We start from the raw sequence: 20,451 nt of genomic DNA, 5'->3' as shown, positions 1-20,451 counted from the left end.
CTCCTAAGTTCCGAATAAAGTCTTCAGACTTCAGAAGACTTCACTTCCCGAAAAAGGGTATAAAATAGGGTACAAAATGTTCTTTGCTTCTCCCTAAATGAAATTGAAATGAATTTTTATATATTGCCTTCTTATCCATAGCAAATGATTTAAAAAACATTTTTGTTGGAAATTGAGCAAAATACAAGAAATCACAACCACACACGTGGCAATGAGCTCAGACATTCTTGGACACGTGACCAAAGATGGTAGCAGTGGATTCAAAGTAGAAAAAGACCGATATCATTTGTATGTAGCTCATGGATGTCCATTTGCTCACAGGTTCGTGCGGAGAAGTAAAGTAAAAAAGATGTCACGGAACCCCAGGATTGGCCCCCTACTATTAGTAACCTACTTGTACCGTCGCTAATATAATTCAATAAGATAAGATTTGGGGTGATTAAGTTTCACTGTGCTAAGTATTGGTTTAAGATATCAGTGTTTTTAGATTAGATAAGCCTAAAAGGTTGGATCTTTGTAGAGCAGATATATGGGAGCAGAAACTGATAACTTTTTATGACTCTGTAAATTTAAAATGAAAGATAAAGTTTCCGTTTTTCTGGACTAGCTTGGATTTTTTTTCATTTTTGTTCTTCTTATCATTTAGAACCATCATTGGGCGTAAAATAAAAGGGCTTGAAAATATCATAACAATGGATTACATCGACAGTTTAAGGGAGGATGCTGGGAAGAGTTTCAACTTTTCACCGGAACACCCGGATACTATCAACGGAAAAGAGTACTTATCGGAAGTGTACTTGTTATCACATCCTGATTACACCGGTCGATGCACTGTTCCGGTGCTATTTGATAAGCAAACCAAGAAGATAGTGTCGAATAGTTCAGCAGAAATTTTGAAGATGTTGAACAGTGAATTTGAAGAGTTGTCAACGACGGATGTTGATCTGTATCCTGAGGAATTGAAGAAGGAAATTGATGATTTGAACGAATGGATCACACCGTAAGATAATTCTATTCTCCCAGAAACCTCTGCTTAAAAATATCGATTGAGTAATCCTAAAATCATTTTACTAAGTAGATTTTTTAGTTAAGAAATGCTGGACTCACTCAAAACTTAGTTTAACGATTTTTATGATCTACACACAAATCTACTTTATTCAATTTTAATGGTTTAATGAAAAGCAGGGCTCGAAATAACGGTCGGACATCGGACATTGTCCGACCCAAATGGCTTCATGTCCGACCCAAAAATCATAATTTTCAAGCAAAAGCAACCCTGATCGGACATTTTGTCCGACCCACTTGAAATCGTTATTTCGAGCCTTGGAAAAGGGAATCGATCAGCAAAAAAATTTTAAATGGACTTTGTTTTCGATGCCGATTCGCTTGTCTTAAAAAATATTCCGAGGATGTATACAGTATAATTAAATGATATTAGCTTCACTTTCACCTAGAGGGATCGCTGGAGCAGTGTATCGTGTTGGTTTTGCGCAACTAGCTCACAATCAAGAACTCTATGATAAAGAAGTTGAAGCGTTATTCCACAACCTTGACAAGGTAACTGGCTCATTCGAACACGAAAATGAAAGCAAATACGGATGCAACCGGGCTCTATTGTATCATTTTTGATTGCTATTGATTTTACGCTATTGTTTTATTACTTCAACCAAAAACAGCGCTCTTAAGCTCAAAACTTCAAAAAGCGGACCGCCGAGGGCAAATCCTGTAACGAAGGGTCAGTAGCAGACGACTACTTAATGACTACTTCTCGGAGATTAGCCTATTTCAATGGATTCATGTTTTAATTATATGATATTTTTCTACGTCATTCCAGTAATCAACTTTTGTGTTTGAGCACCCGTTTAAATTGAGAAAAGCAAAAAACAATGCGAAAGAATTCTTGAATTCCCAAGTCAATTGAATGATGACAGAAAAGCAATTTTTTCAAAGTTTTTCTTTCCATCGGGAAATCTGCACAACACCCCCCCCCCTTGAATCGAATAGGAAATAACATATATAGCAGATGCACGGATCCTATGAAATAGGCTAATATTCCTTTTTTATACCTGACTTCCAAAGCATTAATGACGCAACCAACTTTAATCTGACTAAACCAGTGAAGATATGCACCCCGTACTTAATATTTTTACCATTTTTCCCTTTCTTTGTATTACAACAGGTTGATGAACTATTGGAGACCAAACGATATTTAACTGGTCCACAATTAACTGATGCTGACATTCGACTCATCGTTGTCCTGTTACGTTTTGATTCTGTTTATTATTCGCTTTTCAAGGTATGTTTGCTTGAATTTGAATGTGGTTGCTTTCCAGAATCTGCTAAGAGTCCGGAGTCATGCTAAGTTTTCCTCGAAAGGGGAACCCGGATAAAATCGGTACTAGATATGTGCAAGCGGTACCTTTTTTGTCTCGAAAATTTCTTGAAGAGTTACAAATTCCGAACCATTCTCTGAAAGGGTCTCAAAGTCGAAAGGAAATTTGGGGAAAAACTTCTATAAGGATAGTTTCGTATAAATATCCCGTTTTTCTTGCTTTCTTCTATCTTCATCAAAATTAACAAAGAAAGTTCTAATAAGGGTCCCTAAAAATCCCTCCATCTGTACGGGCCAATTTCGATTTTGGGCTCTGACCTACCCGTCACCCGTATATTTTTCGTGTTTTTTTTTTCAGTGTTGCAAACGCACTTTGGTCTCGTACAAGAACTTATGGCCCTACCTTCGAGATGTTTATCAGACTTTTGGTTTAGCCTCAATCAACAACATGGCTGAAATAAAGAAAATGTATTTCAGATCGCCAAAATTTGCTTCGGTAAGAAACACGAAAAGAGGAATTGTAAACATTGAAAAAAAACTTTTCGAAAGCGCATTCGGCAATATGCAATATATCCACTTTTTTTCCTCAATCGAATGCGAGGAAGACAGATGCGGTATCCCACTTCCACGCGATGTCTTTTATAGACCAATGAAATCGCTAGAATCTTACTGATGCTGGATAATACATTATACCTTCGCTAAGACATGTCGATTTAGAGTACACTAGGCTGGAGATATTTTCCTTTACCGTTTTGAAATATATAAACTTTTGTCATCATCTTTCAGTTTGATGGAGTTGTTCCTGTGGGTCCAGAGCTTGACTTCAATGAGCCACACGGAAGAGAAGGAAAGTAAAGATTGCTTTTTGAGTGGTATGAAATTGTATAAATTAGAATTTAGTTTTCATTTACATATTTTATTAAATTGTATGGCATCATTGCTTTATTTTTCTGCACATAAATGCACTTGCACATTTGAAACTTCGTCATTGAAAATTTAATCGTAATGAAACAACATTACTACTTGGTCAATTTCCACATTTTTATCACAAATTATGTATTTTATGCAGGCTCTGCTTGCAAATCTAATTAAAGGTACGACACTGCGTTATGATTTATATCATCTCCGACGGAGATCATTTAGTATCTTTCTACTGTATCGTTTGACAGAAAAAAACGCTTCCCCGGAGAGTTGTTAAGGGATCCACGTGAGTTGATCATGTGGTTTTAGCCCTCTAAAAGGAAATTTGATAACATTATATAAATGAGAGCTCTTAACATTGTTGCATGAACGGGCAGATGCAAAAATATCAATCATTATAAAATCAATACGACTCCCTTATTTCGAATTCATAAGTGGAAAATCTAGACAAGAAGAAAGAGGCCATCATCATGGAGTTCTTGTCGAAAGTTGTTCTATTATGTGCTGTAACGACCGTGTTTTCCGGTGATGGATTGTTTTCACCGTGTAGCTCAACAGCACCTACCAAGAGTCTTTTTGAATACAAGAGCACTTTATTGAACGGAGAAGAGAAAGATTTTAATGATTATGCAGGTAGGATTTTCAATATTTTTGTGTTGAACTATCATCTGACGTCTTGTATCCATTTTTATTTTTTCCTGTTTTCGCACACCTTGTGAAACGGCATTTCGTCCGATCTCAAGATCTAAACTTCTGACTATTTGAATTTCAAGAAAAAAAGAATTCTACTGAATTGCTGTACCTGTGAAACAGAGGGAACAGCTTTCCAACGCTGTCATGGTTCATACCTAAAACTTGCTCACTCAATCATAAGTTGATGACTCTGGAATCAAAAGGCTTAACTGTTGTTCTTTTTTTAGGTCACGTGACAATTGCTGCCAACTTGGCATCTTTCTGAGGGTTAACCAACATGACCTATCATTACTTAAATGCACTCCAAGAGAAGTATGGTGGAAATAGCCAATGTTCTCTTAAAGTACTTGGCTTCCCTTGTGGCCAGGTAAACGTTTTCCCTTGTATTACAAATTATGATTTTCATTTTGGATTCAACGACATTGTAAATCTTCAGGTCTAGCAAGCATGTAATTTTGTCGGGGGAAGCTTAATTCTAGAATTCGTCAGAGATGGGGTTTTATACTCTGATAATTGGTCATTCGAAGTAATAAAAATGACGCGTTCTTTAGAAAAAGTAACAAAATTGCTTGGTTAACGACCAACCAAATCAAATAAGAGCTTGTAAAAACTCCATCTTGTCCTGAATTCAGGTTGCATTGACGGTAGCACTTGAAATTTCTTCTCGCAAAAACAACATTATTCCAAAGGATCCTTTTCACTATCTAAAGAAAGTGAGAAAAATACAAAAACGATGACATCAATTCAACCATTTTTGACGACCATATTCTACAGACATAAATGGAATAAACACTTTCACATAGCCGACCATGCATTTCCTCAATGCAAAGTGCTCGGCCCTGCTGTTTTTTCTTTTGACAGGTTTAAAGTTTTAATCGTTAATTAACCATTGTTTTGTGATCTTTTTGTTACTTTAGTTTTACAACCAAGAACCAGGATCAAATGCAGAGATTCCCAACCTTTTGCGTTATGTTCGCCCTGGTAATGGCTTCATTCCAAATTTTGATATGTTTAACAAAATTGAGGTGAACGGAGCTAAAGAAGACCCTATCTTTACCATGTTAAAGGTAATGTTTTATATGTTGTTGAAGTGCTCTCGGCAAAAACCGATTCAATAAAGAAAATTGGTGTGAAATTCGGGTCGGTTCGGGCCGTTTTGAAATTTGAGGTCGAAATTCTTTTCGCTCATGTGTTCTGATCACATGATTAGAAAATGATCGATGGAGAGTTGTCGATAGTTTGGGGAGGTCAAACATTTTCCTAAAACTTTAAAAATAACACAAACAAAACCAGCTAGCAAAAAGTTTTAAAATCGCGTAAAATTGTGCTATCATTCCTGATGTAGAATCTTCCAACTGACTCGTTTTGGAGTTTTTTTCAATGACCTAAATAAAAATCTGTCCTGTATAACAGGGTCACGTGTATAACTGCCAACTACACTTAATTTCATTCAAATGTCAATTTCGAACGTCTGTAATAAGATACATACACGTCTTATCGAGCATGTTGTTTATTTTGTGTCAAACTGTTTATTTGTACTAGATGGCATTAAGCAATATTTGGATAAGTTCTCAAGGTTTTATGTTACGTAAATCAAAACTCTGGCCATCAATTATTATGGTACCAATAAATTTATTATGCAACAACTTAAATCTAAACAGAGGACTAGAGCGAGATTTTATATTTTGTCTTTAAAATAGCGAGATTCGAATTCATCTTTGTGTTGCTATCAATTAATCTACCAACTCAACCATAAAGGTGACTTTTTAGGGGACAGTGTCGAGTTTGTGACACAACAATTCTAGAAACCACAAGTGTGGTAGTCTGGAGATCCATACTCTCTAACCAAGACAAACACCACCCAAACAGATATCCCATCAGAAGCTGCTCATTGATAGTATAATATTTTATGACCCAGTTTGAATTTGTTAAAGGGATATAACAGTACTTGCGAAATTAGTAAACAAACTGTATGCAGCGGATACAAAATCAAAACAAATGTCACATGTCAAAATAAAAAATCAAACCAAATATAGCTAATATTAATTGTTCAATTGTTTTACAAGTTTGTTTTGGACACGTTATTTAAATTGTTCTCTTTAATGACACTTGGTTCGCGCAATGTTTACATTTTACTACTTTAATGTCCCTTTAAATTTCCGTCGATAGGTAGTCAATCAGATTCGCACATTTAAACCAAAAATTAGTATCACGTGATATCAGTCAACAGTCAACAGTCAACAGTCAATAAAATTCTGCGCCAGGATCCTGTAGTATTTTCAAAGACATTCCCAGGCTTGAAATACCTTGGCTGTTTCCTAAATTCTAAAAAGCTTTTCTCCTGGAAATTATGAGCAGGTCAAAAACATACCGACGTCAGCACGATCAAGACAAGATTTGACGTCAAAATCACATTAGAGCTGACAAAATTAGTTGATCTTAAAGCAGCTGTATTTCTTTGTGTGTTTTAGTCAGAGAGTTGTTGTAATACAATTCTTTGCTCAGAATTTCATGCTCTATCAGATGGTACCAATCATTTTAGTTTATTTTGACTTTTGAAAATAAACTATTTCTCTACCCCTTATTTTCTCTTGCAGTTTTGCCTATGGCATTACTATTTTGGTCACAAAAAAATTTTCCGGACCTTATAAATTTGACTCTTCTCAAAAAATTATAATTATATAGAACTATAATAAACTTTGAAATGGAACAGGTTTCGTTTAGTCCTATAAAAATTGCCACGGGACCGGAGACTTGGCCCCTTACTATTAGTTAGATTTTACAATTCTATTTTCTATTACACAATCAGCTGGAAATGATAATATTTTGTAAGCTCTCCTGACTGACCAAACAGAATAAAAAAAGATTTTCTCAAAATTTATGCTAAAGTGGTGCGGGAAATGAAAAAAAAATTCTACCTTTTGTTTACGAATACTGTGTTAGCAAATGGTAGGAGATCACTGACCTTTATATACCCTGGACCAATCCTAGCCCGGGGTCCACTTAAAGCTTTTTTTATAGACTGGATGGCGCGATTAAGTGGCCCGGTAGTATATGGTATTATGCTTTTGCTAAGGCGGACTGTAAAACAGTCCGCCAGATTTTTGTTGTTTTTGGAAGGTAAAAACAGTATGAAGCAATGTTTTTATTTGAGAATAAGGGATTGCGAATCTGTTATTGATGTTTGTTTCTCATTTTTGGACCTACCTAAGGTAGTCCTTTAAATTAACCCTTGTCCGTTCGTTCGTTCGTTCGTCCGTTCGTTCGTTCGTCTGTTGCCAGCTTTTCTCGGGATCGGCTCATTAGTTTTTTCTAATTTTTTGCACAATGATGCAAAATGGCAATGCCCAAAATGTGACGGAGCCCGATTTTCGAAAAAAAAATTTTTCCGGCCGAAAATGGCGGAAATATGCCGGAAAAACTGGTTTTTCGGCATTTTCTCGAGATTTCATCATCAGTTTTTTCTGATTTTTTGCTCAAAGATGCGTATTAATAATGCCCATAACATGGTCTAGTCCGATTTTTGAGAAAAAATTTTTTCCGGCCGAAAATGCCGGAAATACGCCGGAAATCGCCGTTTTTCTGGATTTTCATTGGACTTTTCCATATAATTGGTTGTTTTTTCATTCAAAAAAAAAGATTATATCAATAGCAATGCCCACCATCAAGCATGTTTCAATTTTCATTAAAATAGATTTTTGAAGCCGGAACTTTCTAAAAATCGCCGGAACAGCCGATTTTCGCCGGAAAAAAAACGGTATTTCTTAAATTTCTTGAGCTGTACTTTATATTTTTTCATGAAATTTTGCACACTGATGCAAAATGTCAATACCTAAATTGTGACGGAGCCCGATTTTCGAAAAAAAATTCATTTCCGGCCGAAAATGCCGGAAATATGCCGGAAAAACTGGTTTTTCGGCATTTTCTCGAGATTTCATCATTAGTTTTTTCTGATTTTTTGCTCAAAGATGCGTATTAACAATGCCCAAAACATGGCCGAGTCCGATTTTTAAGAAAAAAATTTTTCCGGCTGAAAATGCCTGAAATATGCCGGAAATCGCCGTTTTTTCTAGATTTTCATTAGACTTTTCCATATAATTGGTTGTTTTTTCATTCAAAAACATTATCAATAGCAATGCCCACCATCAAGCATGTTTCAATTTTCAATAAGATTGATTTTTGAAGCCGGAACTATTTTAAAAGTCGCCGGAACAACCTTTTTTCGCCGGAAAGACAGTATTTCTTGAATTTCTCGAGCTGTACTTTATATATTTTTATGAAATTTTCACACTGATGCAATATGACAATACCTAAAGTGTGACGGAGCCCGATTTTCGAAAAACATTTTTTTCCGGCCGAAAATGCCGGAAATATGCCGGAAAACCGGTTTTTTGACTTTTTTTCGAATTTTCATTTTTAGTTTTTTCTGATTTTTTGCAGAAAGATGCGTATTAGCAATGCTCAAAAAATGGCCGAGTTCGATTTTTGAGAAAAAAATTTTTCCGGTTGCTGAAAATCGCCGTTTTTGCAGATTTTCATTGGATTTTTTCCTTGTATTTCTATGTTTTTCACACAAAAACATTATTGATAACAATGCTCACCATCAAGCATGATTCAATTGTCAATAAAACTGATTTTTGCGACCAGAACTTCCTATTTATTTTTTCCCTACAACCCTTCTCTCCCCCCCCCCCCATCAACAATCAATGATGAATTTATTGTGTTGTGTATTTTCGCTAAATGCTATATTTTCTGACCGATTTTTTTCATTTTTCTTTTCGCATTGCTAACTAACTTTCATCATCAGGTAGGTCCATTCAGCATGTTGCTTGTTGATTATATCTTTCAACTCCAAGTAGTTTTATTGTTATTTGGATTTTTAACATTTTTTTCAAAATGGCGACCTCGCCAAGCGCTCCTAGTCTACTTCACTGGACTCAGCGTCATAAAAAATTATCAAAAAGCAAAGTTCAGCCAAAAGTAGACTCTAGTCTAGACCAATCCGGGCCAATTAAAAAGAGTTTTTTGAAAAGTACCCTAATGGCGGCACTACTCAATAGCGGTGTAAATGCATCGAGAGCGCTAGATCTACTTTCCCTCGGAAACTTTTGATGATGTAGCGCCGCTAGACGTTAATTTTTAACACTGCAATGGCTTCTTTACGGGTGCCAATAGCCATAGCTTGGTCTTGGTCATAGCTTGGTCTAGGGATATATAAAGGTCAGTGTAGGAGATACGTTAAATTATTCTTGTAATGAATATGAATATGATTGAGATGTATTTCCATACCAACACAAATAAGTTTAGAGCATTGAAGGAATACAAATTTAGTGATACCTTGTCTCATTGGAGCCTCACATTTACAATGAAGTAAAGTAGACTGTTTTTCACTTTTTCAGGGTCAATGTCCACGTCCGAACAACGTGATTGCTGATTTTCCAATGGCTGTTTCATGGCGACCCATACGCACGTATGATATCCACTGGAATTTCGAGAAGTTCTTGGTTGATCATAAGGGACAGCCTTTGTATCGTTACGCTGAACCTAATACAACTTATGTAACCATTGAAAAACATATAGAAGCAGCAATTCAAGAATGCCAATCTGAATCGAATGCGGACTATTATGTCAATAAGGTTCAAAATCTATGGAAATAGGTACATACTTAGACCATTGAGTTTCAGGCCCGAAGGGCTAGAAGCGAAATTTTAACCCTTCTCAGGCAAGAGAAATTGAAGCCACTTATTTCCCATCTAAAACGCGCAGAGAACGCGCCGTAATCATGCCGACGGATTGTATCTAGTGGTTCCTTTGTTTTGGAGGACTACATTTTTTGAAATCTAGCGATATATTTTAGTTTCAATCCGGTGTTTGTGTAAAAACTACGCACGGACGTCCTGGATGGGAAATAAGTGGTTTCATTTCCCATACAGGAGTTTCGCCTCTAGCCCGTCGGGCTTGAAATTCAATGACTTAGACTTGTGCTACGCCCTGGCGCCCACGGGTGATTTCTGCTTTTTGAAGAACTCTTTAATTCACATTCCAAACATGAATTAATAAATGATTTTTTAATTAACAGAGAATTTCGAAATTTTTATTGGGAGAGTATAAAGTAAGCCTACTGTTTCCAATTTGTTTTTCAAATAAGAAAACTTTCTGTATTTTGATAAAAACTTTAAAAGGAGACGTAACAGTCAAAATATTCGAACGTATTTAACAGACATGATAAACTTTTATTTTAAAAGAGAAAATATTACATTCTATTATATTTCAAATTTTTGATATTATTTTCTTTGAAACTATTTTTCGCATGATGATAGGAAATCCAATTACAATTTTTTGTAGCATTTCTTCTATCGGATATAGTTGTACCTTTTTATGCTGATTTTTTTATCTTTGAAAATTTTGTATTTGTGCATTTTTACAGAATTTTTTACTGAAAAGAATTGGTATATTTTGAGTACGATTTGGAAAAGACAAGAATTATGAATTTGAAGGATTTGTCTTTTTTTACTCGTGTAGGGGAGCAAAATGACTTCCCAAACTGAAATGACAAGTAATATATAAAATACCATTATCTATCATTCTTTCGATTGGGGACCATCAGCAAAATGATTGAAAATTACTTTACGAATTGTTACATACTGAGTTTTTTTCGACCGCTTTTCCTAGCTACCATTAAATTTTAATTATCATGATTACCCTAATTATACCACCTTATTACCACCCCCTGGTGATTACCCTCTCCCACCCATCGCCCTGTCTTGAAAAGGTTTGGACAGATCCTGGAAATGCCTCTGTGAAGAATACCTCTGGACCTTATGTGAACCTTGTAATAATGAGAACTTTCTCTTTTCGTTGGTCATTAAAGTAATATTGATTTGTGAAAATGATAACTATGAAAATATTTTTTAAATTGCTCAAGCCCAAAATAATCTTCTGTTAAAAAAACTATTGAATTTTCTCAAAATAAATGTGTGAAAAAAGTATTTCTTTTTTTGAAAATTCAAAATGTAAGGAAGATAGGAAAGCTCAGACTTTTTAAAGGCCATTCGAATGATAGATATGAAATATTCGATCCTTCCTTTCGTATCATAAATTCAAATTCATTGCCTGATTGCCTTCCAATCGGTACACGTTTTTTTTTGTAAGAATGGTGTAAATCCATTTGTCATCATGGATATTCTTAACTTTTTTTGGGAAAATTATCCTAAAATATTCTTATAGCATTCTTAGGTTAGGATCCTAATTCAGACTAGATTTAACATTTAGTACATACGTCTCAAAATTCCATGATGGTGATATTCTTAGCATTATTCTTAATTTTTTGGCTATTTTCATCATGGACATTCTTATAAAGTGTATTCTTATAATAAAAAAGCGTGTAGATTGAATCTTGAGGCTAATTATTTATTAAACATTAAACATTTTTCGTCAATACATTATAAAGACAAAATATAAAATCATTGCATCTTCGTAGTTTGAGAATATCTCAATTTCTTTGAATAACGAAGAAGAAGAACAATGAAGTTGTTTAATGCTGGTTTATGATAGAATGATGTGGATGACAAGAATATGCTTCGTAGCGTCATTTTTAAGAGTGAGCTCTTCGTGTCTGACTACGGTAGGTTTTTGAAATATTGAATTTATTATCAGAGGCTTTACTTCAATTGCTTAAGATTTTATGGATTTTGATGGTTTTTATGTAGACTTGCCGCTGATCAGGTTTTTTGGCAGGGTCCCAAATGTACTAATTTTCAAGATTTGTATCTGACAGGGTCGACTTTTGGTTTGGACAATTTTCGGGACGGAAATAAGAAAATCTTTCAATCCTTTGTCTACATTTCGTCATTTTTTGCTACTTTTCAGGTTGAAGATGGGAATTTTTTTTAGATTTTTCGTTCCGACAGGGTCCCAAATTTACCAAACTTTCATATCTGGCAGGGTCCCCGTCGGCTGTCAAGGTCAGTGTCCCCCTCCGGGCATCATCTTCGTCTGCGAAATGGAAAAACGTTCCAAAACATGTCAAACAATCGCCAAAATCTCCAAATTAGGAATAATCCTCAAATAGTCTCTTCTACAAAATTAAGTTCTAGCGAAGTTTTAACAAAAATATTTTTCTTTTTAATTTTTCCACCTACGTGAAAAACGTGAAAACTTTGTTTTTTATGAAACTAATTTCATATCCATATATATCGAAATGTTTTATTCATCATTTTACAGAATGAAATACCACCAAACAACCACGGAATCCAACCTCAAATTTACATCGAAGGACGTAAGTGATTTTGAGGTTAGCAAACACACCTGTTTTGAAACAGATTCCCTTATAATTTTCGTTGCACGTTAAAAAATTGTAAAAAAGTTACTCTAAGGGTAGGGAATTTTTCAAAAATCGAAAAAAAAAATTCAAAAAAGTCTCTCTAAGGCTCGGTTTTTGGAGGTCCCATCCGCACATACCCCTCATCAGCCAACCCTAGTACCCCCCCCCCGGGTATCATTTCCTTTAATGTACAATAACAATTAAGTCTGCAATCAATTTAATTGCACTTTGAACCGCACTACCAAGAACCAGCTCCTTGACTATTTTCTTTACTCTCTTTCTTAGCTATCAAACCAAGAAAGGGTGCCCTCATTACTACCATTGACCGACTTTCAACAGAATGGTCCTTGAGTTTGGATTTCAAACTTTTGAAAGCACCCATAGAATATTGGACAAGTATAGCTCATTTAAGCATTAATGATAATATTGGGACTTTTGGGGATCGAACCCCTCTTGTACATTTGAAATACAATACTGGTAATATTACACTGGTTGTATGTACCCATATTGATGACGATGACAACCACGTTTTCACTTGGGAAAAACCACTTACAATCGGCAAGATATACAATGTAGATATCAGACAACGCTATTTGAGTGGTGGCAAATACCGGTTTATTGTTTTAGTGAATGGTTTTGAAGTGCATTCAAAAGTGAACAAAAAAGCCAGACAATTTTATGACGTGAAATTCTTTTTTTCTTCACCTTGGTATGAGGCGAGTGATGTTGAAGTTTATAATTTAAAGCATACTAACTTCTTGTGAATTTTTTTCCAACAGCCTGGTATGTTTTGGAAATTGGAAAAAATGATTTGGATTACAAATTCTTTCGTTATAGAGAAATCGTCTTTGATACGACTTTTACTTTTTCACCAAGATGAAGCGTTGTTACTAAAAAGTGTAACATGAGGGTAATACAGGGTAACATGAGGATAACACAAGGTAACATGAGGATAACACAGAGTAACATGATGATAACACAGGTTAACATGAGAATAACACAGGGTAACATGAGGATAACACATGGTAACATGAGAATAACACAGGGTAACATGAGGATATAACACAGGGTAACATGAGGGTAACATGAGGATAACACAGGGTAACATGAGGGTAATACAGGGTAACATGAGGATAACACATGGTAACATGAGAATAACACAGGGTAACATGATGATAACACAGGTAACATAGGATAACACATGGTAACAGGATAAACACAGGGTAACATGAGGATAACACAGGGTAACATGGATAACAGGGTACACAGGGTAACATGAGGATAACACATGGTAACATGAGAATAACACAGGGTAACATGAGGATATAACACAGGGTAACATGAGGGTAACACAGGGTAACATGAGGATAACACAGGGTAACATGAGGAAAACACAGGGTAACATGAGGATAACACAGGGTAACATGAGGATAACACAGGGTAACATGAGGATAACACAGGGTAACATGAGGATAACACATGGTAACATGACAATAACACAGGGTAACATGAGGATATAACACAGGGTAACATTAGGCTAACACAGTAACACAGTACTCAGGGTAACATGAGGGTAACACAGGGTAACATGAGGATAACACAGGAGAGTAATATGAGGGTAACGCAGGGTAACACAGGGTAACACAGGATAACATGAGGGTAACACAGGGTATTCAAGGGGTAACACAGGGTATTCAAGGGGTAACAGGGGTAACACAGTGTAACAAGTTGGCAGGTTGAAAATGGTGGCTCTGAGGGGTGAAAAATTGAAGAGTAAAGCTCAAACCTGTTTCACCTACAGTAAATATAAAACCACTTAAGTAGCAAGGAGGATGAAGACAGTATATATTACACCCCTGTGTCACAGACCCATTAGGACCCCAGCCCCACTGGAAAATTTAGTCCCGGTGGGAAAATACCCTGGAATTTCAGCCCCACTGAGAAATTGACTTTGATTTCATCTTTCATTTACACTCGAAAATCAATGTCTAAAAATTACACTCCAAAACCATCCCCACTAGATTTTTTAACCTTGGAACTATAAAATTTTTATTCCCATTGGGATTTCAAGAGGGATTAATATCCCCACATATTGTTTAAGTTCTTCAACGTATTTTCGAAAAATTTATTTGAAAAAATACTGCACTTTTTATGAACACACTCTGCAGCAGCAGCTATTAAGCTCAAGCTGAGCGATTTTACTTATTTCAATGGATGTCTAAGGGGGTATTTTCCAAGCACTTTTTTACCACCGTTATTTGATGGCAAAAAACTTCAAATTTCAAATTGAATTTTCAACGAACTCAATTTTGTGAAGAAAAAAAAGTGGGTTCGAAAAATGGACCCTACGTGTGACTATGAAATTCCTACTTTTTCCCCAAATTTTTCAAAACAGGCACCCTACGAGGGACTGATTTTTTGGTGTTTTTGCGACCCTATCTGGGACTCGTTGAGGTTAAAAAAGGTACCCTGTCTAGCGGCGCATCCCCGTAACCCATTTTGCCCTAGTACCCCCCCCCCTCCGGGGGTAAGTGACAAAACCTTTGCTGGAATTGATCAAAGAGGCTTTATATTTGACCATCCGATCACTATTTTGCAAAAAATAAGTCATTTTGTCAACATAATGACAATAGAATAATTGATGAGAATTTAATCTCTAAAACTACCCTTCCCAGTGTTTGCCTCCTTTACAAATTTTATCTATTTATATTAAAGGCATCTCATTCGGTACAATTAAAATATTTGGTCTAATAAAGCTTACAGGTGTCAATATTTTTATCAAAAAATAGTGTCACTTTGTCAAGAAAATGGCAGGTAACGCCACAGATCACCTTTTTAGATCCCCCAGAGCCACCATTTTCAACCTGTTACCCTGTATTAACCCCGTGTCGCCTGTGTTACCCCTGTCACCCCTTGTTACCCTTTTTCAATAACAAGGAAGATGAAGACAGTATATTATATATTGTTGAAGCTCTTTAACATATATTTGAAAATTTTACTTGAAAAAAATACTGCACTTTTTCTGAACACACTCTGGCAGCAGCAGCTATTAAGCTCAAGCTGATAGAAATTTTACTTATTTCAATGGATGTCCAAGCACTTTTTTACCACCGTTATTTAGTGGCAAAAAACTTCAAAAACTTTTTTACATAGATTTTCTTTTCTTTTCAAACATCTTGGAAGTATTTATGAGGTAAAATTTGTATATAATTTGTAATATAAAAATATATGTCTAAACAGTGAAAAAACATTTTTTAGAAATTTTGTGCAGAAAAGCCAGAAAAAAAAGGTGAAAGTTAAATAATGCAACGTAGAGAAGCTGACAATGTCAATTCAATTCTTTCTACTGAATCTATCTCATAAATTTCTGATTCAATATTGTATTTATAAGTTATCAATTGGTCAATTGAATATCAATTGTATTGAAATGGTGGTCGAAAATAAAATTATTTTTCATCATCTTCACAAACTTATGATTGTATAATATTTTCAAACGAAAAAATATTATTGAACTGGGCTCTTCCAGAAAAAATTTGATATAGGGGGTGGATGACGGGAATTTTCAGATAAAAAAAGCACTCGGAAATCCAGTCAATTTTATCAAAGTGCTTCGGAAATTCTGCTCAATTTTTTATTTCAACCCTTGGAAATTCCACATAATTTGTCAAAGTTTTGAAAAAGGTATCGGAAATTCCAGATTTTTCCACCAAAAAATTGATTTTGTATCGGAAATCCAGGAGTTTCAATTGCTTTTGTATTGGAAACCCAGGAATTTCAAAAAAACATTTTGCCTCGGAATTCCGCTGTCGTCCACCCCCCTATAACGGACTTTAACTGGAAGAGCCCATTGTATCTAAGATGAGTATAATGTGTATCCTTCATATAATTTGATGTGACAAAACTATGAAGGAGAACGATAGTGCTGATGATGGCCAGCAAAATTATTTTCGTCTTCTCCATAATAACCGCTGCTGTTGCTGATACATCCGCTGAGTCAAATTTTGTAAGTTTTTTTTTGAAAACCAGATTTTCTATCTGAAACGAGACCAATTTAATTAGTTGTTTTACGGGCCCGAACGACCCTGAAATTTTAAAAATCGAAATGAAAACAATTGATTTTGTTAGTATATTTTCATTGCATTACAAGACTGCCAACTTTTCAGAATGTGGGTAATTTTAACGAAGTTTTGAGAATTTTATGTTCAATTTTCATTGTATCGGGGTTTGCGATTTCCGAAATACCGAATAATTTTGCCAAAATTTCCGAAATTCCGTAAAAAAATGCTTGCAATTCCGATACCAATTTTTTTGGGTATCTTTCCTCGTTCTGACAAATTTTTCATCAAATTTGATTTTTCATGTATGAATTCCGAAAAAAGGGGATAAAAACTTTGTAATACCGAAATTTTGAAGAAAAATTTCATGGGTTTCCGATATCGAAACAATTTCAGAATTCCGAAATACTGAAGGAATTTTGTCTGATTTCCGAAATTCCGGAGAAAAAAGGAACTTTTCTGCTATTCCGAAAAACCGTACACCCCCACTGTATTAAGCCTTTTTTATTTCACATTTTTTTCATGATTTAATAGTTTTTGCTGCGACGAGTGCGGTTTTTAGGAGATTTTAAAGGTGGAATGCTACTTTTATTTTTATTTTTTCGCCGACCGACCCTCTTTTTGGAAAGCTTGGCCCGTAAAACAACAAATTAAATTGGCTTGGCCTGACTAGGAAGAAAGAAAGTTGAGCTTTTCTTCCAGTAGATGAAATTGTTTTTTTTATTGGAGCATGAGGTAACACATTTAGTCCCAATGCTACTGTGATTTCGCTATTCAATGGGCTCTTCCAAAAAAATTGTATATGGGGGTGGAAGATATAATAACTTTCAGTGATTTACCCCCCGGACAAAGTGACTTTTGACCCCCGGAAAACCCAAATTACCCCTGGACAGAGCAAATTTACCCCCCGGACAAGGCAAATTTGATGATTTTGCGCTACTCCGTGGACAATATATCCTCCACCTGGGGTGTACAAACATTTTCTGGAAGAGCCCAATACATGTTTTTTATAAGAGCAAACTATATAAGAAAATAAGGCTTCGATGGCCAAAATGCTAAGGCTTCACGGACTCAAAAACAGCCAATTTCTTAGGGGAATGGACAAAAATGCATAGAAAATAGGGAAAATAAGAATATGTTAAGAACATTTTTAGGCTTGAAACTCAAAAAGTTAAGAACATCTGTAGACTTTTTGGATGTTCTTATAAAAAAACGTGTACGTGTGTCAACTTGGACCAGTTACAATTTTGGATCCCCCCCCCTGTTTGAAGAGAAATGGATATTGGAATAAATGAATTGGCTTTAGATCGGCCTCTTCTTTGATAACCAATTCTCATCGCTCACTTTATTCTTGTTTTGTTTATCAAAAACTACAGTGTTGGGACTGAAAGGGTTAAATTTCATGTTACATAATTCATCATTTTTCAGAACGAAATACCTCCAAACAATCACGGAACTCAACCTCAAATTTACATCAGAGGACGTAAGTGATTTTCAAATATGATTCTTCAAAAATGAGACTTCTTTTGCTCAGCAAAAATACGCGTTTTTTTTTATGAGAACATCCAAAATTTTTGAAGACTTTGGCTGACTGAATTTTTTGAGTTTTGGGCCATCTTAACTTTATTTGTACTAGGGGGGGGGGGGAGCTTTTTCTGTTCGGGGGTGAAACTAATGATAATACACATTTTCTTTATAAGTAACCCAAATTTTCGGGTCAGGGCTGGGGTTACTTAGCATTCTAGCTCAATTTCTGAAAAATTTACTTTGATAACCCCTGGTATTATACCAAATATATATATATTCATGATTATTGGGCCAAGGGCTATCGTTTGCCATGCAAGGTTTGTCAAAATTTTGCTGTCTCAGCAGAAATCAGCAAAATACGAAATTTTACAAAAAATCGGAAAATTTCTAATTTTTTTTTTCTCGCAAAATGATCCTTTTGATGATGTGCAACTTGAGTCCAAATTTCATGTTTCTACCTTTAGCCAAACTGGAGTTATTTGAAAAACAAGTTTTGCTGACGTCAGCATTTTTTGCTTTTTGCGGTTTTTCGTGAAAATGAGGGCGTAAACAATTAGGTAACACCCCTACAGGGAAGCTTCATCATGGTATCCTTCGTAGTAAATCATTGGTTTGCTCATTTTCTGCCGGCTAATGGTCTTCAAAGATTATCTTAATTTTCAGGTTTTTGAGACATGCCATAACTGGGCCCCCCCAGCGGTTTGCGTGAATGGGCATTTTCGGTTGCGTGAATGCGAGAAAATCGAAAAATAAATGCGTGAATGCGTGAATTGAAAAAACTTGCCTGAACGTGAAATCCACTTTTTGACTGCGTGAATGCGTGAATCTGGGCTATTTTGTGCGTATTCCGGCTGTATTCCTTTGTTTGTTGGTCAGAGAGTTGTTGTAATACAATTTTTTCTTCAGAATTTCATGCTTTATCAGATGGTACCAATCATTTTTGTTTATTCTGACTTTTAAATCAGCTATTTCTCTGCCCTTATTTTACCTTGCGATTTTGCCTATGACGTCACTATTCTGGTCATAAAAATTTTACCCGGGCCTAATCCGCGTCCTCTCTCTCAAAAATATCTTGTAATATAATGTTCTTTGGAATAGACTAAAAATGGTTAGGTCGTAGAAAAGATGTCACGGAACCCCAGGCTTGACCCCCTACTATATACAACAATTTTCTTTTCCATTAGCAATCAAACCAAAAAGAGGTGAATTGGTCACTACCATCGGTCGACTTTCAACTGAATGGTCCTTGAGTTTGGATATCAAAATTCTGAATCCTCAGACGGCAATATATACGACTTTCGCTCAATTAAGTATTGGTGAAAATTTGGTGAACCACGGAGATCGTACACCCCTTCTGCACTTGAGGAACGATTTGGGGAAAATCAAATTGGTCATATGTACAAGTCTAAATGACGATTTAAACTATATTTTCACCTGGGAAGAACCGCTTACTATTGGTCAAAGATACCATCTAGAAATCAAACAACGCTATGTGAGCGGTGGCAATTATCGTTTCTTTGTTTTAGTGAATGGTGTTGAAATTCACTCTGTGGCAAATGGAAAAGCCAGACAATTTTATGGCGTGAAGTTTTATCTCTCTTCGCCGTGGAATGAAGCGAGTGATGTGGAAATTTATGATTTAAAGCATACTAACTTTTTCTGAAATTTCTAGTTTCAGCGCTCTTGCGTTTAAAACACCCCCCCCCTTCTCAATTGAATTCAAATCTCCAGCCTTAAAAAACACGGGAATATCAATCCCATCGAGTTCCAGTGCGTTATTCTTAACCCCATCGGCTGAAAAAATCTTATCGTATCTGTGAGAAGGGTGTGTTTGTAGGGAGTGGTTTAAAGAGCTTCAATTTCGGCGTCATTGCTTCTATTGGGACAGATCATTTATTTTGAAACTGATTTACATTTAATTTTAATGATGGTTATATCTGTTTTATCGGCGATCCAAAAAATATCTGCAATCTGATTGGGTAAAAAGAGTTCAATATATCTTGTATTTTACATGTACAAAATATAAATTGACGAAATGATGTTGTTGCGTTGTAGCGGTATCAGCAATCTAACATCACTTTGCTACAAAAGTGCCCTGCGCCTTTTTCCAACACAAAAAGTGCATTTTAACCAATCAGATTGCAGTTTTTTTTGGATCGCCGATAAAAAATATTTCACTCGTTCCGGATTATCCGTACATTTTATTGTATATATAGTATTGTACGGAAAAATCTCGGAACTCGTAAAATATTTTTTATATCCGATAACTTTTACCTACCTGTTTGTTGCATTATATTTTGTATTTCTTGCTTTACTACCTTAAGTGGATTAAATTTCACATGAACTAATTTTCCCGAATTTTGGCCATAAATATTTAAGATTCATATTTTGGCCAAAACCTCTAGGAAAATGAAAGAAACTGGGTGAAAAAGAGGCGAAATTGTGCCCACGCGAAAATTTTTCCACTTAAGTAAGGTACGTTTTAATTCTAATAAAATGGTATATCGTTGAAAAGATAGTTTTGAGTGTAAAGCACTTTAATATTTTAAGGAATATTTCTAGGAAAAACTCTAATTTTTTTGCTACAGTTTGAAATAGAT

At 35.5% G+C, this 20,451-nt stretch overlaps 5 protein-coding genes and 1 long non-coding RNA gene across 6 annotated transcripts in view; 5 read left to right on the top strand and 1 right to left on the bottom strand.

The window, feature by feature from the left end:
* LOC136814452 (uncharacterized) overlaps positions 1–20,451 on the top strand; it is a 792,139-nt gene that overhangs the window by 500,225 nt on the left and 271,463 nt on the right. The gene's annotated exons all lie outside the window — the stretch shown is intronic.
* Positions 140–3,465, top strand: LOC136814404 (glutathionyl-hydroquinone reductase YqjG-like). The gene is made up of 6 exons (XM_067070943.1): positions 140–321; positions 647–1,000; positions 1,455–1,557; positions 2,180–2,296; positions 2,691–2,828; positions 3,119–3,465. Exons 1-6 carry the CDS (start codon positions 212–214, stop codon positions 3,185–3,187), a joined length of 891 nt encoding a protein of 296 aa, XP_066927044.1. The 5' UTR covers positions 140–211; the 3' UTR covers positions 3,188–3,465.
* LOC136814405 (glutathione peroxidase-like) lies at positions 3,650–10,442 on the top strand. The gene is made up of 4 exons (XM_067070944.1): positions 3,650–3,886; positions 4,174–4,313; positions 4,864–5,013; positions 9,346–10,442. The coding sequence occupies exons 1-4, from the start codon at positions 3,724–3,726 to the stop codon at positions 9,601–9,603; spliced, it is 711 nt and encodes a 236-aa protein (XP_066927045.1). The 5' UTR covers positions 3,650–3,723; the 3' UTR covers positions 9,604–10,442.
* On the top strand, positions 11,376–13,214 carry LOC136814312 (uncharacterized). The gene is made up of 3 exons (XR_010847618.1): positions 11,376–11,570; positions 12,170–12,224; positions 12,555–13,214. It is a non-coding gene; the product is annotated as an uncharacterized lncRNA (long non-coding RNA).
* LOC136814479 (uncharacterized) lies at positions 13,253–13,802 on the bottom strand. The gene is made up of 2 exons (XM_067071033.1): positions 13,610–13,802; positions 13,253–13,350 (listed from the first exon to the last, which is right to left on the bottom strand). The coding sequence occupies exons 1-2, from the start codon at positions 13,800–13,802 to the stop codon at positions 13,253–13,255; spliced, it is 291 nt and encodes a 96-aa protein (XP_066927134.1).
* Positions 16,121–20,404, top strand: LOC136814401 (uncharacterized). Its single transcript, XM_067070941.1, has 3 exons — positions 16,121–16,272; positions 17,753–17,807; positions 19,036–20,404. The coding sequence occupies exons 1-3, from the start codon at positions 16,195–16,197 to the stop codon at positions 19,512–19,514; spliced, it is 612 nt and encodes a 203-aa protein (XP_066927042.1). The 5' UTR covers positions 16,121–16,194; the 3' UTR covers positions 19,515–20,404.

The sequence above is a fragment of the Clytia hemisphaerica genome, unplaced genomic scaffold (assembly GCF_902728285.1).
Source record: "Clytia hemisphaerica strain Z4C2 unplaced genomic scaffold, Clytia hemisphaerica genome assembly, whole genome shotgun sequence".
Classification (NCBI taxonomy): Eukaryota; Metazoa; Cnidaria; class Hydrozoa; order Leptothecata; family Clytiidae; genus Clytia; species Clytia hemisphaerica.
This window is presented reverse-complemented; position numbering and strand designations above follow the sequence as displayed.

What these genes read in the sequence shown, in the direction of transcription:
- LOC136814404 (XM_067070943.1), top strand. Translation starts at nt 212, where the DNA reads ATGAGCTCAGACATTCTTGGACACGTGACCAAAGATGGTAGCAGTGGA. An exon ending in GGATGTCCATTTGCTCACAG is followed by an intron (nt 322 to 646) that starts GTTCGTGCGGAG and finishes CTTATCATTTAG; the next exon opens with AACCATCATTGGGCGTAAAA. An exon ending in TTGAACGAATGGATCACACC is followed by an intron (nt 1,001 to 1,454) that starts GTAAGATAATTC and finishes ACTTTCACCTAG; the next exon opens with AGGGATCGCTGGAGCAGTGT.
- LOC136814479 (XM_067071033.1), bottom strand. Translation starts at nt 13,802, where the DNA reads ATGTTACCCTGTGTTATATCCTCATGTTACCCTGTGTTATTGTCATGT. An exon ending in TTACCCTGTGTTACCCTCAT is followed by an intron (nt 13,351 to 13,609) that starts GTTACCCTGTGT and finishes ATCCTCATGTTA; the next exon opens with CCCTCATGTTACCCTGTGTT.
- LOC136814401 (XM_067070941.1), top strand. Translation starts at nt 16,195, where the DNA reads ATGATGGCCAGCAAAATTATTTTCGTCTTCTCCATAATAACCGCTGCT. An exon ending in CATCCGCTGAGTCAAATTTT is followed by an intron (nt 16,273 to 17,752) that starts GTAAGTTTTTTT and finishes ATCATTTTTCAG; the next exon opens with AACGAAATACCTCCAAACAA. An exon ending in TCAAATTTACATCAGAGGAC is followed by an intron (nt 17,808 to 19,035) that starts GTAAGTGATTTT and finishes CTTTTCCATTAG; the next exon opens with CAATCAAACCAAAAAGAGGT.